This window comes from Hemitrygon akajei, chromosome 19, assembly GCF_048418815.1.
Source record: "Hemitrygon akajei chromosome 19, sHemAka1.3, whole genome shotgun sequence".
In the NCBI taxonomy this organism is placed as follows: Eukaryota; Metazoa; Chordata; class Chondrichthyes; order Myliobatiformes; family Dasyatidae; genus Hemitrygon; species Hemitrygon akajei.
Window position 1 is genome coordinate 52230075 of NC_133142.1, and position 13838 is coordinate 52243912.

The window sequence follows — 13838 nt, forward strand, 5'->3', positions numbered from 1 at the left end:
GGCACAGGGAGCAGCTGGCTGGGCTGCTGTCATGTATTCCTGTGCCGTATCAGAGCCAGCTCACCCTGCGGTGTACAACCCTGAGCAGGGTTCTGCAGTCACACCTGCACCTTCCTGCCGTGTCTCTGATAACGTTGGTGCAGGTGTGAGCACTGCTTTCTGATGTAGGAAGGTCTCTAACCTTAGTATTGTGCTTCTTTTGTAGATGATGGCCCTTACACCAAGGGGAGGAAAGAGGCAGTAACTGCAGAGATGACAGTGTGCGCAAGGCGGCAAAGCATACCAGGTACGGTCCAAAGTTTGGTCCATCAGCAGCACACACAGTAGAGGAGGCCATGTCGGAATGGGAATGGGAAATAGAATTCTGATTAAAATGGTGGCCATTGCCAGATGTGAAAGAGGGAGAAAAGGGAATCTCAGGGGTGGCAGGGGACTTTAATTATGTTGACTGCTTTACGGAGGCAGCGGCACGTGTCTCTGGAGGGACAGCAGTCAGTGAGCGAGGTCGGGGGAGGCGAGGTGAGGAACTGGGAGCTGTACTGGGATAGTACAGGGAGCGGGGTGAGCTGAAAGCAGGGCCAACAGGCGTAGAGCTGGTGTTGAGCCCAGACCTCATGGACTGGCTGGAAGCTGGTAGCTGTGGTTCCTCCGAGTGAAAAAGGAGGGCGGCTTTTTAACATAGCAGTTAGTACAATCGCTTTACAGCAGCTGTCTATAAGATCGCGATTCGATCCCACCGCTGTCTGTAAGATCCTGGTTCAATTCCCATCCACTGCTGTCTGAAAGATCATGGTTCCATTCCCACCATGACAGTGAAATCGTGGTTTGATCCCACTGCTGTCTGTAGGATTGTGCCTCGATTACTCCCACTGTCTGTAAGATCCTGGTTCGATTCCCATCGCTGTCTGTGGGATCCTGGTTCAATACCCACCGCTGTCTGTGAGATCCTGGTTCAATTCCCACCACTATCTGTGAGATCCTGGTTCAATTCCCACCACTGTCTGTGAGATCCTGGTTCAATTCCCAATGCTGTCTGTGAGATCCTGGTTCAATTCCCATCGCTGTCTGTGAGATCCTGGTTCAATTCCCATCCACTGCTGTCTGAAAGATCATGGTTCCATTCCCACCATGACTGTGAAATCGTGGTTTGATCCCACTGCTGTCTGTAGGATTGTGCCTCGATTGCTCCCACTGTCTTTAAGATCCTGGTTCGATTCCCATCACTGTCTGTAAGATCCTGGTTCAATTCCCATCGCTGTCTGTAAGATCCTGGTACGATTCCCAACGCTGTCTGTGAGATCCTGGTTCAATTCCCACCACTGTCTGTGAGATCCTGGTTCAATTCCCACCGCTGTCTGTAAGATCCTGGTTCGATTCCCACCACTGTCTGTGAGATCCTGGTTCGATTCCCAACGCTGTCTGTGAGATCCTGGTTCGGTTCCCAATGCTGTCTGTAAGATCCTGGTTCGGTTCCCATCGCTGTCTGTAAGATCCTGGTTCAATTCCCACCGCTGTCTGTGAGATCCTGGTTCAATTCCCACCACTGTCTGTGAGATCCTGGTTCAATTCCCAATGCTGTCTGTGAGATCCTGGTTCGATTCCCACCACTGTCTGTGAGATCCTGGTTCAATTCCCACCACTGTCTGTGAGATCCTGGTTCAATTCCCACCATGACTGTGAAATTGTGGTTTGATCCCACTGCTGTCTGTAGGATTGTGCCTCGATTACTCCCACTGTCCTTAAGATCCTGGTTCGATTCCCATCGCTGTCTGTGAGATCCTGGTTCAATTCCCACCACTGTCTGTGAGATCCTGGTTCAATTCCCACCACTGTCTGTGAGATCCTGGTTCAATTCCCAATGCTGTCTGTGAGATCCTGGTTCAATTCCCATCGCTGTCTGTGAGATCCTGGTTCAATTCCCATCCACTGCTGTCTGAAAGATCATGGTTCCATTCCCACCATGACTGTGAAATCGTGGTTTGATCCCACTGCTGTCTGTAGGATTGTGCCTCGATTGCTCCCACTGTCTTTAAGATCCTGGTTCGATTCCCATCACTGTCTGTAAGATCCTGGTTCAATTCCCATCGCTGTCTGTAAGATCCTGGTACGATTCCCAACGCTGTCTGTGAGATCCTGGTTCAATTCCCACCACTGTCTGTGAGATCCTGGTTCAATTCCCACCGCTGTCTGTAAGATCCTGGTTCGATTCCCACCACTGTCTGTGAGATCCTGGTTCGATTCCCAACGCTGTCTGTGAGATCCTGGTTCGGTTCCCAATGCTGTCTGTAAGATCCTGGTTCGGTTCCCATCGCTGTCTGTAAGATCCTGGTTCAATTCCCACCGCTGTCTGTGAGATCCTGGTTCAATTCCCACCACTGTCTGTGAGATCCTGGTTCAATTCCCAATGCTGTCTGTGAGATCCTGGTTCGATTCCCACCACTGTCTGTGAGATCCTGGTTCAATTCCCACCACTGTCTGTGAGATCCTGGTTCAATTCCCACCATGACTGTGAAATTGTGGTTTGATCCCACTGCTGTCTGTAGGATTGTGCCTCGATTACTCCCACTGTCCTTAAGATCCTGGTTCGATTCCCATCGCTGTCTGTGAGATCCTGGTTCAATTCCCACCACTGTCTGTGAGATCCTGGTTCAATTCCCATCGCTGTCTGTGAGATCCTGGTTCAATTCCCACCACTGTCTGTGAGATCCTGGTTCAATTCCCATCGCTGTCTGTGAGATCCTGGTTCAATTCCCATCCACTGCTGTCTGAAAGATCATGGTTCCATTCCCACCATGACTGTGAAATCGTGGTTTGATCCCACTGCTGTCTGTAGGATTGTGCCTCGATTGCTCCCACTGTCTTTAAGATCCTGGTTCGATTCCCATCACTGTCTGTAAGATCCTGGTTCAATTCCCATCGCTGTCTGTAAGATCCTGGTTCAATTCCCATCGCTGTCTGTAAGATCCTGGTTCGATTCCCACCACTGTCTGTGAGATCCTGGTTCGATTCCCACCACTGTCTGTGAGATCCTGGTTCGATTCCCATCACTGTCTGTAAGATCCTGGTTCAATTCCCATCGCTGTCTGTAAGATCCTGGTTCAATTCCCATCGCTGTCTGTAAGATCCTGGTTCGATTCCCACCACTGTCTGTGAGATCCTGGTTCGATTCCCACCACTGTCTGTGAGATCCTGGTTCGATTCCCACCACTGTCTGTGAGATCCTGGTTCGATTCCCATCGCTGCCTGAAGGAGTTTTTACATTCTCTCCATAGCTACACGGGTTTATCTTTGTTGGTTTGATTTGACATAAATGACGCAGTTTATTGTATGTTTCGAGGACAAATAAAGATAATCTGAGTCCAATCACGGCTGGTGTTGTACCCTGTGCCTGAACAAGGTGCGTGTGCCAGTGTGGTACCATATTTAATTCCATAGCCTATGGTTGAGAAACATAGAAAACCTACAGCACAATACAGGCCCTTCAGCCCACAAAGCTGTGCCGAACATGTCCTTACCTTAGGAATTACCTAGGGTAATTCCCTATTTTTAGGGAATAGCCCTCTATTTTTCTAAGTTTCATGTACCTGTCCAGGAGTCTCTTAAAAGACCCTATCGTATCCACTTCCACCACCCTTGCCGGCAGCCCATTCCACACACTCACCACTCTCTGCATTAAAAATTTACCCCTGACACCTCCTCTGTACCTCTGACACCTCCTCTGTACCTGCCTCCAAGCACCTTAAAACTGTGCCCTCTTGTGCTAGCCATTTCAGCCCTGGGAAAAAGCCTCTGACTATCCACACAGTCAATGCCTCTCATTATCTTATACACCTCTATCAGGTCACCTCTCATCCTCCGTTGCTCCAAGGAGTAAAGGCTGAGTTCACTCAACCTGTTTTCATAAGGCATGCTCACCAATCCAGGCAACATCCTTGTAAATCTCCTCTGCACCCTTTCTATGGTTTCCACATCCTTCCTGTAGTGAGGTGACCAGAACTGAGCACAGTACTCCAAGTGGGGTCTGACCAGGGTCTGATACAGCTGCAACATTACCTCTTGGCTCCTAAGCTCAATCCCATGATTGATAAAGGCCAATGCACCATATCCTTTCTTAACCACAGAGTCAACCTAGGCAGCAGCTTTGAGTGTCCTCTGAACTCGGACCCCAAGATTCCTCAGATCCTCCACACTGCCAAGAGTCTTACCATTAATACTATATTCTGTCATCATATTTGACCTACCAAAATGAACCACCTCACACTTGTCTGGGTTGAACTCCATCTGCCACTTTTCAGCCTAGTTTTGCATCCTATCAAAGTCCCGTTGTAACCTCTGACAGCCCTCCACACTATCCACAACACCTCCAACCTTTGTGTCATCAGCAAACTTACTAACCTGTTCCTGCACTTCCTTATCCAGTTCATTTATAAAAATCACGAAGAGTAAGGATCCCAGAACAGATCCCTGAGGCACTCCACTGGTGACCAAATTCCATACAGAATATGACCCGTATATAACCACTCTTTGCTTTCTGTGGGCAAGCCAGTTCTGGATCCACAAAGCAATGTCCTCTTGGATCCCATGCCTCCTTACTTTCTCAATAAGCCTTGCATGAGATACCTTATCAAATGCCTTGCTGAAATCCATATACACTACATCTACTGCTCTTCCTTCATCAATGTGTTTAGTCACATCCTCAAAAAATTCAATCAGGCTCGTAAGGCACAACCTGCCTTTGACAAAGCCATGCTGACTATTCCTAATCATATAATGACTCTCCAAATGTTCATAAATTCTGCCTCTCAGGATCTTCTCCATCAACTTACCAATCACTGAAGTAAGATTCACTTGTCTATAATTTCCTGGGCTCTCTTCTCCCTTTGTTGAATAATGGAACAACATCCGCAACCCTCCAATCCTCTGGAACCTCTCTCGTCCCCATTGAGGATGCAAAGATCATTGCCAGAGGCTCAGCAATCTCTTCCCTTGCCTCCCACAGTAGCCTGGGGTACAACCTGTCTGATCCTGGTGACTTTTCCAACTTGATGCTTTCCAAAGCTCCAGCACATCCTCTTTCTTAATATCTACATGCTTTAGCTTTTCTGTCTGCTGTAAGTCAACGCTACAGTCGCCAAGATCCTTTTCCATAGTGAATATTGAAGCAAAGTACTCATTAAGTACCTCTGCCATCTCCTCCAGTTCCATACACACTTTTCCACTGTCACACTTGGTTGGTCCTATTCTCTCACATCTTATCCTCTTGCTCTTCACATACTTGTAGAATGCCTTGGGGTTTTCCTTAATCCTGTCCGCCAAGGCCTTCTCATGGCCCCTTCTGGCTCTCCTAATTTCATTCTTAAGCTCCTTCCTGCTGGCCTTATAATCTTCTATGATTACCTAGTTTTTTGAACCTTTTGTAAGCTCTTCTTTTCTTCTTGACTAGATTTACAACAGCCTTTGTACACTACGGTTCTTGTACCTTACCGTCCTTTCTGTCTCATTGGAACGTACCTATGCAGAACTCCACGCAAATATCCCCTGAATGTTTGCCACATTTCTTCCATACATTTCCCTGAGAATATCTGTTCCCGATTTATGCTTCCAAGTTCCTGCCTGATAGCCTCATATTTACCCTTACTCCAATTAAACACTTTCCTATCTTATCTGTTCCTATCCCTCTCCAATGCTATGGGAAGGGAGATAGAATTTTGATCACTCTCTCCAAAACTGAGAGTCTTGACACCTGACCAGGTTCATTTTCCAATACCAGATCAAGTACAGTCTCTCCTCTTGCAGGCTTAGCTACATATTGTGTCAAGAAACCTTCTTGAACACGCCTAACAAACTCCACCCCATCTGAACCCTTCACTCTGGGGAGATGCCAGGTGGATATTTGGGAAATTAACATCTCCCACCACAACAACCCTGTTATTATTACACCCTTCCAGAATCTGTCTCCTTATCTGTTCCTCAATGTCCCTGTTACTATTGGGTTGTCTATAAGAAACACCCAGAAGAGTTATTGATCCCTTCCTGTTCCTAACTTCCACCCACAGGGACTCTGTAGACAATCCCTCCATGTCACCCTCCTTTTCGGCAGCCGAGACATTATCTCTGATCGACAGTGCCATGCCCCTGCCTCTTTTGCCTCCCTCCCTGTCCTTTCTGAAACATCTAAAGCCTGGCACTCAAAGTAACCATTCCTGTCCCTGAGCCATCCAAGTTTCTGTAATGGCCACACCATCATATCTCCAAGTACTGATCCACACTCTAAGCTCATCCACTTTGTTCACAATACTCCTTGCTATAAAACAGACACATCTCAAACCATCAGTCTGAGCATGTTCCTTCTCTATCACCTGCCTATCCTCCCTCTCCAAGCTTTCTCTATTTGTGAGCCTACTGCCTCTTGGTCCATCTCTTCAGTTTGGTTCCCACCCCCCAGCAATCCTAGTTTAAACTCTCCCCAACAGCCTTAGCAAACCTCCCCACCAGGATATTGGTCCCCCTAGGATTCAAGTGCAACCCATCTTTTTTGTACAGGTCACACTTGCCCCAAAAGAGGTTCCAATGATCCAGAAATCTGAATCCCTGCCCCTTGCTCCAATCCCTCAGCCACACATTTATCCTCCACCTCATCCTATTCCTATACTCACTGTTGTGTGGCACAGGCAGTAATCCCAAGATGACTACCCTTGTGGTCCTGCTTCTCAACTTCCTTCCTAACTCCCTGTAGTCTGTTTTCAGGACCTCCTCCCTTTTCCTGCCTATTTCATTGGTACCAATATATACCACGATCTCTGGCTGTTCTCTTTCCCACTTCAGGATATCGTGGACATGATCCAAAACATCCCAAACTCTGGCACCTGGGAGGCAAACTACCATCCGAGTTTCTTTCCTGCATCCGCAGAATCACCTGTCTGACCCCCTAACTACAGAGTTCCCTATCACTACTGCCTTCCTCTTCCCTTCCCTACCCTTCTGAGCCACAGGACCAGACTCTGTGCCAGAGGCACGGCCACTGTTGCTTCCCCCAGGTAGGCTGTTCCCCCCCCCCCCCCAACAGTACTCAAACAGGAGTACTTATTGTCAAGGGGTACAGCCACAGGGGTATTCTCTAGCCTCTGACTCCTGCCTTCCCTCTCCCGACTGTTACCCACTTCTCTGTCTCCCAAGGCCCCAGTGTGGCTATGGGTGCTTGTACGGGCTTTTAAAAGGAGAGGTGAATTGTAACCTGTACCATCAAGGTACCTGTAGTGGTACCCCATACACTGTATCCTGTACCCTACAGGCACCATCAGGATGCCGTATGTCAGCTGTCTATGTCCTTCACCCACAATGGAACTAACCACTCTCAGAAGAAGTGTGATCAAGGTTCTGAATTTTCCATATACATTTACACACACAGGAACTTGTTATGGTGTTTTGGCAAGACATGCACCAAAAACAGCAACATGCAACAATTATAAAGAAATACATAAAAATAAAGGGTTATATATAAATAAAAAAATGTAGAATTGCCAATGATTGTCCTGCTCTCCAGCTATGGGGAGCGCATCTGCAGAATGCAGCTAAATCAGCCCGAATCACGGCTTTTATCATTTGATTGGAAGGGAGGTGGACAGGCAACAAATGGTTCATTTTGGTCACATTAATGCTTCACACCACTGAGCGTCTCTGGCAGTGGACTTCCGGACTTCTGGTGTAGATATGCAACTTCTCTAGATAAACGAACAGATTTTATTTATATTAATTTTTAGTCAGAAATACAGCACTGGACCGGCCCTTCCTGCCCAACGATCTACTCCACCCAGCAACTCACCTATTTAACACTAGTCTAATCACAGGACAACTTACAATGACCAATTATCTTACTGACCGGTACGTATTTGTGCCGTGGGTGGAAGCTGGAGTACCCGGAGAAAATCCACATATTCTGCAGGGAGGATGTATAAACTTCTTACCGAGGACACTGGAATTGAACTCTGAACTCTGACGCTCCACGTATGATCTGGAGGAGCAGAGATTTATATTTTATCCCCGGGATGGGTATGACCTGGAGTGCAATGACCGAACAGATTGTGGAAGCAGTTCCTGCTGCAACGTTCAAAAGGCAAAACTGCATTTCGAGGCCTGGCATTCAGGCCCTCATCCAGGTTTCTCATTCATCGTCATCTGTGAGTCCTAGGTCGATAACAAAGATCAGAGCCCAAAAGTCGATTGGGGATCTGCATTGAGGCCCAAAGGTTGATCGGGGGTCTGGATCGAGGCCCAAAGGTCGATGGGGGGTCAGGATCGAGGCCTGAAGGCCGATCGGGGTTCGGATCGAGGCCCAAAGGCCAATTGGGGGTCTGGATCAAGGCCCAAAGGCCAATCGGGGGTCTGGATCAAGGCCTGAAGGCTGGAGTGCTAAGTCTGCACATATCTGTGAGTCCACTGGGCATGTTGAGACCCACTGTCTGGGGGAAAGCAGCCAGTCCTGGGATTCGAGGACTGTGTATGTGTGTTTTGGGTGGTAGGGAGAAACGTGGCTTGGTTTGCTGTTGTTGCTTCGTTGTTCCGTATGCTCTGTTTTGTCGTGTTTTCAGTTCTGCCAAGTATTGGGGGCATTGATGCAGGAATATGTGACTACACTTGTGGGCTGCCCCCCAGCTCATCCTTGGGTGTGTTGGTTGCTAATGCAAACCACTCATTTCTGAATCGGGTTTAATCTTTACGATGTTGTGGATTAATTGTGCAGTGGTTTCAAACAATTGGCTGAAAGGATCCCAGTGACATACAGTAATAGATTTGTATGTACAGAAACAGGCCATTCGGCCCACATGAGCCCCTGTTGACCATCAAGTACCCATTTACACTAAGCCACACATGAATCCCATTGTATTTTCCCAATATTCCCAGCAAATCCACCCAGACTTTGCCACTCAGCCACACACATTTGAGGCAATTCACAGTGGCCATTTAGCCCCTTCCCCCAGCCCACACGACTCTGGGATACGGGAGGGAACCGATGCCCCTGGAGGAAGCTCACACTGCCACAGGGAGAGCATGCCAAGCTCCACGCGATCAGCCCTGGGTCAAAGCAGCAGCTCTGCCAGCGGAGCCCAGTGCTGGCAATTTCCTTGGTGAGTCCATCAGAGAATGGGACAGTATTTCACTGTTGTGTCTCTGTGACAGAGGAGCAGAGGGGGCTGACAGTGGTGGAGCTTATCAAGAAGGAAGGCTGCACCCTTGGCCTGACGATATCTGGTGGGACTGATAAAGATGGCAAGCCTCGAGTGTCAAACCTACGGCCTGGAGGACTGGCTGCCAGGTAAGGCATGGGCTCTGACCTTCTCCTTTATCACCACTGATTCTGCTCTGTGCTAACAACTCCACCCCACATTGTAAGGCTTCCTGGGCCACAGCATCATCATTTCAAACTCTCACTCCATTGCCTACTGCTCTGGGCTAGATGAAGGCTCTCGACTGTCCCTTTCTCTCCACAGATGCTGCCTGATCCTCTGAGTTCCTCCAGCAGTTTGTTTGTTGTCAAAAGACCATAAGACATAGGAGCAGAATTAGGCCATTCAGCCCATTGAGTCTGTTCTGTAATTCAAACAGGGCTGATTTGTTTTCCAGCCATTCCAACATGGCTGATTTATTTTTCCTCTCAACCCCATTCTCCTACCTTCTCTCCACAACCTTTGATGCCCTGGCTAATCAAAAACCTATCAACTTCCTCTTTAAATATACCCAAAGCTTTGGTCTCCACAGCTGTCCTTGGCAATGAATTCCACAGATTCACCACCCTCTGGCTTAAGGAATTCCTCCTCATCTCTGTTCTAAAGGAACATCCTTCTATTCTGAGGCTGTGCCCTCTGGTCCTGGACTCCTCCGCAACAGGAAACATGCTCTTCACGTTCACTCTATCTAGGCCTTTCAATATTCGATAGGGTTCAGTGAGATTCCCCCCCCCCCGTTCCGGTGAGTATGGGTCCAGAGCCATCAAACACTTCTCATACATTAACCCATTCATTTCTAGGATCATTTGAACATTCGTCTGTTGTTTTTCCCACTAATGACCAGTTGACATGCATCCCGGTGCTGGTGAGGGGGATTATTGTCTGGGCGTATTGGAAGGTGATGTGAGAATCTCCTGCTCTTCTCTGAATGCAGTCAATAGAGGGCCTCCCTTTCATGTATCATTTGGCAGTGCAGCACTCCATTACGAGTGCAGAGGTACCCAGGCTGAAATATCTCGGTCGTGTGACTGAGACAGGTCTCGAGAACCCACAAGCTCCTGAATTGGGGCAAGTGAACTTGTCACTGACATGGCACTCGCAAACCCAATGCCGAATCTTGGGAAGTAAGAACGTTGGTAGAAGTGCCTCCTGGGGAAGCAGTGATTTAGGGAGAGTGGGTTCCTGAGAGCGAGGTACCCTGGGGAGAGAGGGTTCAGGGGAAGAGTATCCCGGGGAGAATGGGTTCTGGGGTGAAGGCTGTCCTGTGGAGAGTGGGAAGAGGGTTACTGGGAGCCATGAGAGTAGAGAATGACAACACACACAAAATGCTGGTGGAACACAGCAGGCCAGGCAGCATCTATAAGGATGCACTGTCGACGTTTCGGGCCGAGACCCTTCGTCAGGACTAACTGAAAGGAGAGATACTAAGAGATTTGAAAGTAGTGGGAGGAGGGGGAAATGCGAAATGATAAGAGAAGACCGGAGGGGGTGGGATGAAACTAAGATCTGGAAAGGTGATTGACAAAAGTGATACAGAGCTGGAGAAGGGAAAGGATCATGGGACGGGAGGCCTCGGGAGAAAGAAAGGGGGAGGGGGGAGCACCAGAGGGAGATGGAGAACAGGCAGGGTGATGGGCAGAGAGAGAGAAAAAAAACAAACAACTAAATATGTCAGGGATGGGGTAAGAAGGGGAGGAGGGGCATTAACAGAATGTAGAGAAGTCATTGTTCATGCCATCAGGTTGGAGGCTACCCAGCCGGTATATAAGGTGTTGTTCCTCTAACCTGAGTGTGGATTCATCTTGACAGTAGAGGAGGCCATGGATAGACATATCAGAATGGGAATGGGACGTGGAATTAAAATGTGTGGCCACTGGGAGATCCTGCTTTCTCTGGCGGACCGAGCGTAGGTGTTCAGCGAAACGGTCTCCCAGTTTGCGCTGGGCCTGTGACGCCCCCGAGGTGAGGGGCCGAGTCTGTGAACATGAAGTGAACCACAAAATGGGAAGGGACGGAGCGGATGAATGGACAAGGGAGTCGCGTAGGGAGCGATCCCTGCGGAAAGCGGGGGGGGGGGGGTGGAGGGAAAGATGTGCTTGGTAGTAGGACCCGTTGGAGGTTCCCTTATTAATTTGTTTCCACCCCCCCCCCCTTCCTTTCCCACTGATCTCCCTCCTGGCACTTATCCTTATAAGTGGAACAAGTGCTACACCTGCCCTTACACCTCCTCCCTCACCACCATTCAGGGCCCCAGACAGTCCTTCCAGGTGAGGCGACACTTCACCTGTGAGTCGGCTGGTGTGGTATACTGCGTCCAGTGCTCCCGGTGTGGCCTTTTATATATTGGTGAGACCTGACACAGACTGGGAGACCGTTTCGCTGAACACCTACGCTCGGTCTGCCAGAGAAAGCAGGATCTCCCAGTGGCCACACATTTTAATTCCACGTCCCATTCCCATTCTGATATGTCTATCCATGGCCTCCTCTACTGTCAAGATGAATCCACACTCAGGTTGGAGGAACAACACCTTATATTACATCTGGGTAACCTCCAACCTGATGGCATGAACATTGATTTCTCTAACTTTCGTTAATGCCCCCCACTTCTTACTCGATCCCTTATTTTTTTTAATTACTTTTTCCTTTTTTTCCCTCTCTCTTTTTTCTCTCTCTGCCCCTCTCACAATCACTCCCTGCCTGTTCTTCATCTCACTCTGGTGCTCCCCTCCCCCTTTCTTTCTCCCTAGGCCTCCCGTCCCATGATTCTTTCCCTTCTCCAGCTCTGTATCCCTTTTGCCAATCACCTTTCCAGCTCTTAGCTTCATCCCTCCCACTCTTGTCTTCTCCTATCATTTCAGATCTCCCCCTCCCCTCCCACTTTCATATCTCTTACTATCTTTTCTTTCAGTTATTCCTGACGAAGGGTCTTGGCTCGAAACGTCAACTAAGCTAATTTGTTTAGTTCCATTTCAACATTCAACAAAGTTAATTGTCTACAAATGGGAAGTGCTGAGGTTGTAAAGGAGTTATTAAGTGGAAGATTATTCTTATATTAGTGCTTTGACATTCCTGAAGACCTGTAGCATGAGATTACCCCTTTAATGGACTTCATAACTGCCTTTCGGTAATATCTCTTGGCCTTTCCAAAGAAAATGCATATATCATATATGTCTGTGCATCATGAGGCAGGTTGATCAATTTGATAGAAGAGAACAGTTTGTATTCCTGCTCTCTGTGATTGTCTATTTCCAGACACTTCTGACTGACAGAGCAGACTGAAGAACTGCTCCAGGCCTTGTTTTACCGATGGCCTACTGCATAGGCTTAATCATTTCACCCAGTGTTCCTCTGAGAGAGAGTGAGCTGTAGGTTCTCCACTTCTTATTGACATAATGAATAGTCCCAAGTACAGTCCACATGAAGTATTTATGCACAGACCCATTTCATGCCTAAATGCTACAGGGTCCTGGGAGGCTTGTGGTGTCAGTAGAGAATGCCTGGCAGATGTTAAACATTGTCATTGTATTAAATTGAGTTTGCCAAAGCTGATAACACATAACAAAGGTTTGCTTTGAAGGCAGTGGCTACTTTCTCCATAAGGAGAACTGCCCCCCAGATAGACTGTTTAAGAATTGGATTGGTTGATGATGAAAACTGACCCAGATTAAAGGTTGCCAGTGAACAACCCTTGGCATGGTGTTACACACCACAGAAACAGGAATGAATCCTTCAAATTTTTTTACCCAGCCTGATGTACTTAATAGTATTTGATCTTCTTCCTTCTTGTAGGAGTGACCAGTTAAACATCGGAGATTACATCAAGTCTGTCAATGGGATCAACCTGACCAAATTGCGGCACGATGAGATCATTAGTCTACTGAAGAACGTGGGAGAGCGAGTGGTCCTTGAGGTGGAGTACAAGCTTCCTCCGATAGGTAAGAATCTCTCCAACCACTCTGAGCTATCATTCTCTTTCAGGTCAGTGCTAACTCTACCATTCCAGATCATGGATGTCCAAAGTACCCTTCTCCTTTGTTTCACTGTTCTTTTAAAATGGGCTGGTGATCATGTTGTTGGGATGAATGAACTACCCTTTCTTTCAGGTAATCTAAACCACATATCATACACACAGAGACCAGTAATGGAAGAGTTCTTCCACTCAAAGGCAACTGCCAGTATTTAGTTTTGACTCCTCTAACTGACCGTCTTCTACTTCACAAGCTAGTCTTCATTGAGAAGACTGACCCAGCATGAAATGACATGAAATTGGCAGTTTAATTACCTGGTTCCTGCTGACCAGGGATTGACTGACAATGTTCACACTCACTTCTTCGCAGGAACATTGTCTCCAAACCACGACTAAAAGATAATGCGCTGATGCCTGGCTGACTACTTTGTGACTGTGGACACAACTTCAGTGCTGGTAACCCATGCTGAAGCTAACTCGGAAGTGTTTGGTGGGCATTACGGAAGGAGCTTTACACTATGCCCTTGTTACTCACAGATTCCTCGCTGTGTTTCCGTGTATTCACGCGGATTGCTCCGGGAAATACTGGAGACACCAAAAGAATGGAAGCATGGGATTTGTGCTCATGAGGTTGGTCTGGAGAATGA

At 47.9% G+C, this 13838-nt stretch overlaps 1 protein-coding gene across 4 annotated transcripts in view; it reads left to right on the forward strand.

Annotated features, from left to right (window-relative positions):
* grip2b (glutamate receptor interacting protein 2b) overlaps positions 1-13838 on the forward strand; it is a 768811-nt gene that overhangs the window by 625728 nt on the left and 129245 nt on the right. For all 4 annotated transcript variants that reach the window (XM_073072501.1, XM_073072503.1, XM_073072504.1 and 1 more), the window contains exons 2-4: positions 206-286; positions 9178-9313; positions 13014-13159. In XM_073072501.1, coding sequence (XP_072928602.1) covers positions 206-286; positions 9178-9313; positions 13014-13159 — 363 coding nt within the window. The remainder of the gene's footprint in view (positions 1-205; positions 287-9177; positions 9314-13013; positions 13160-13838) is intronic.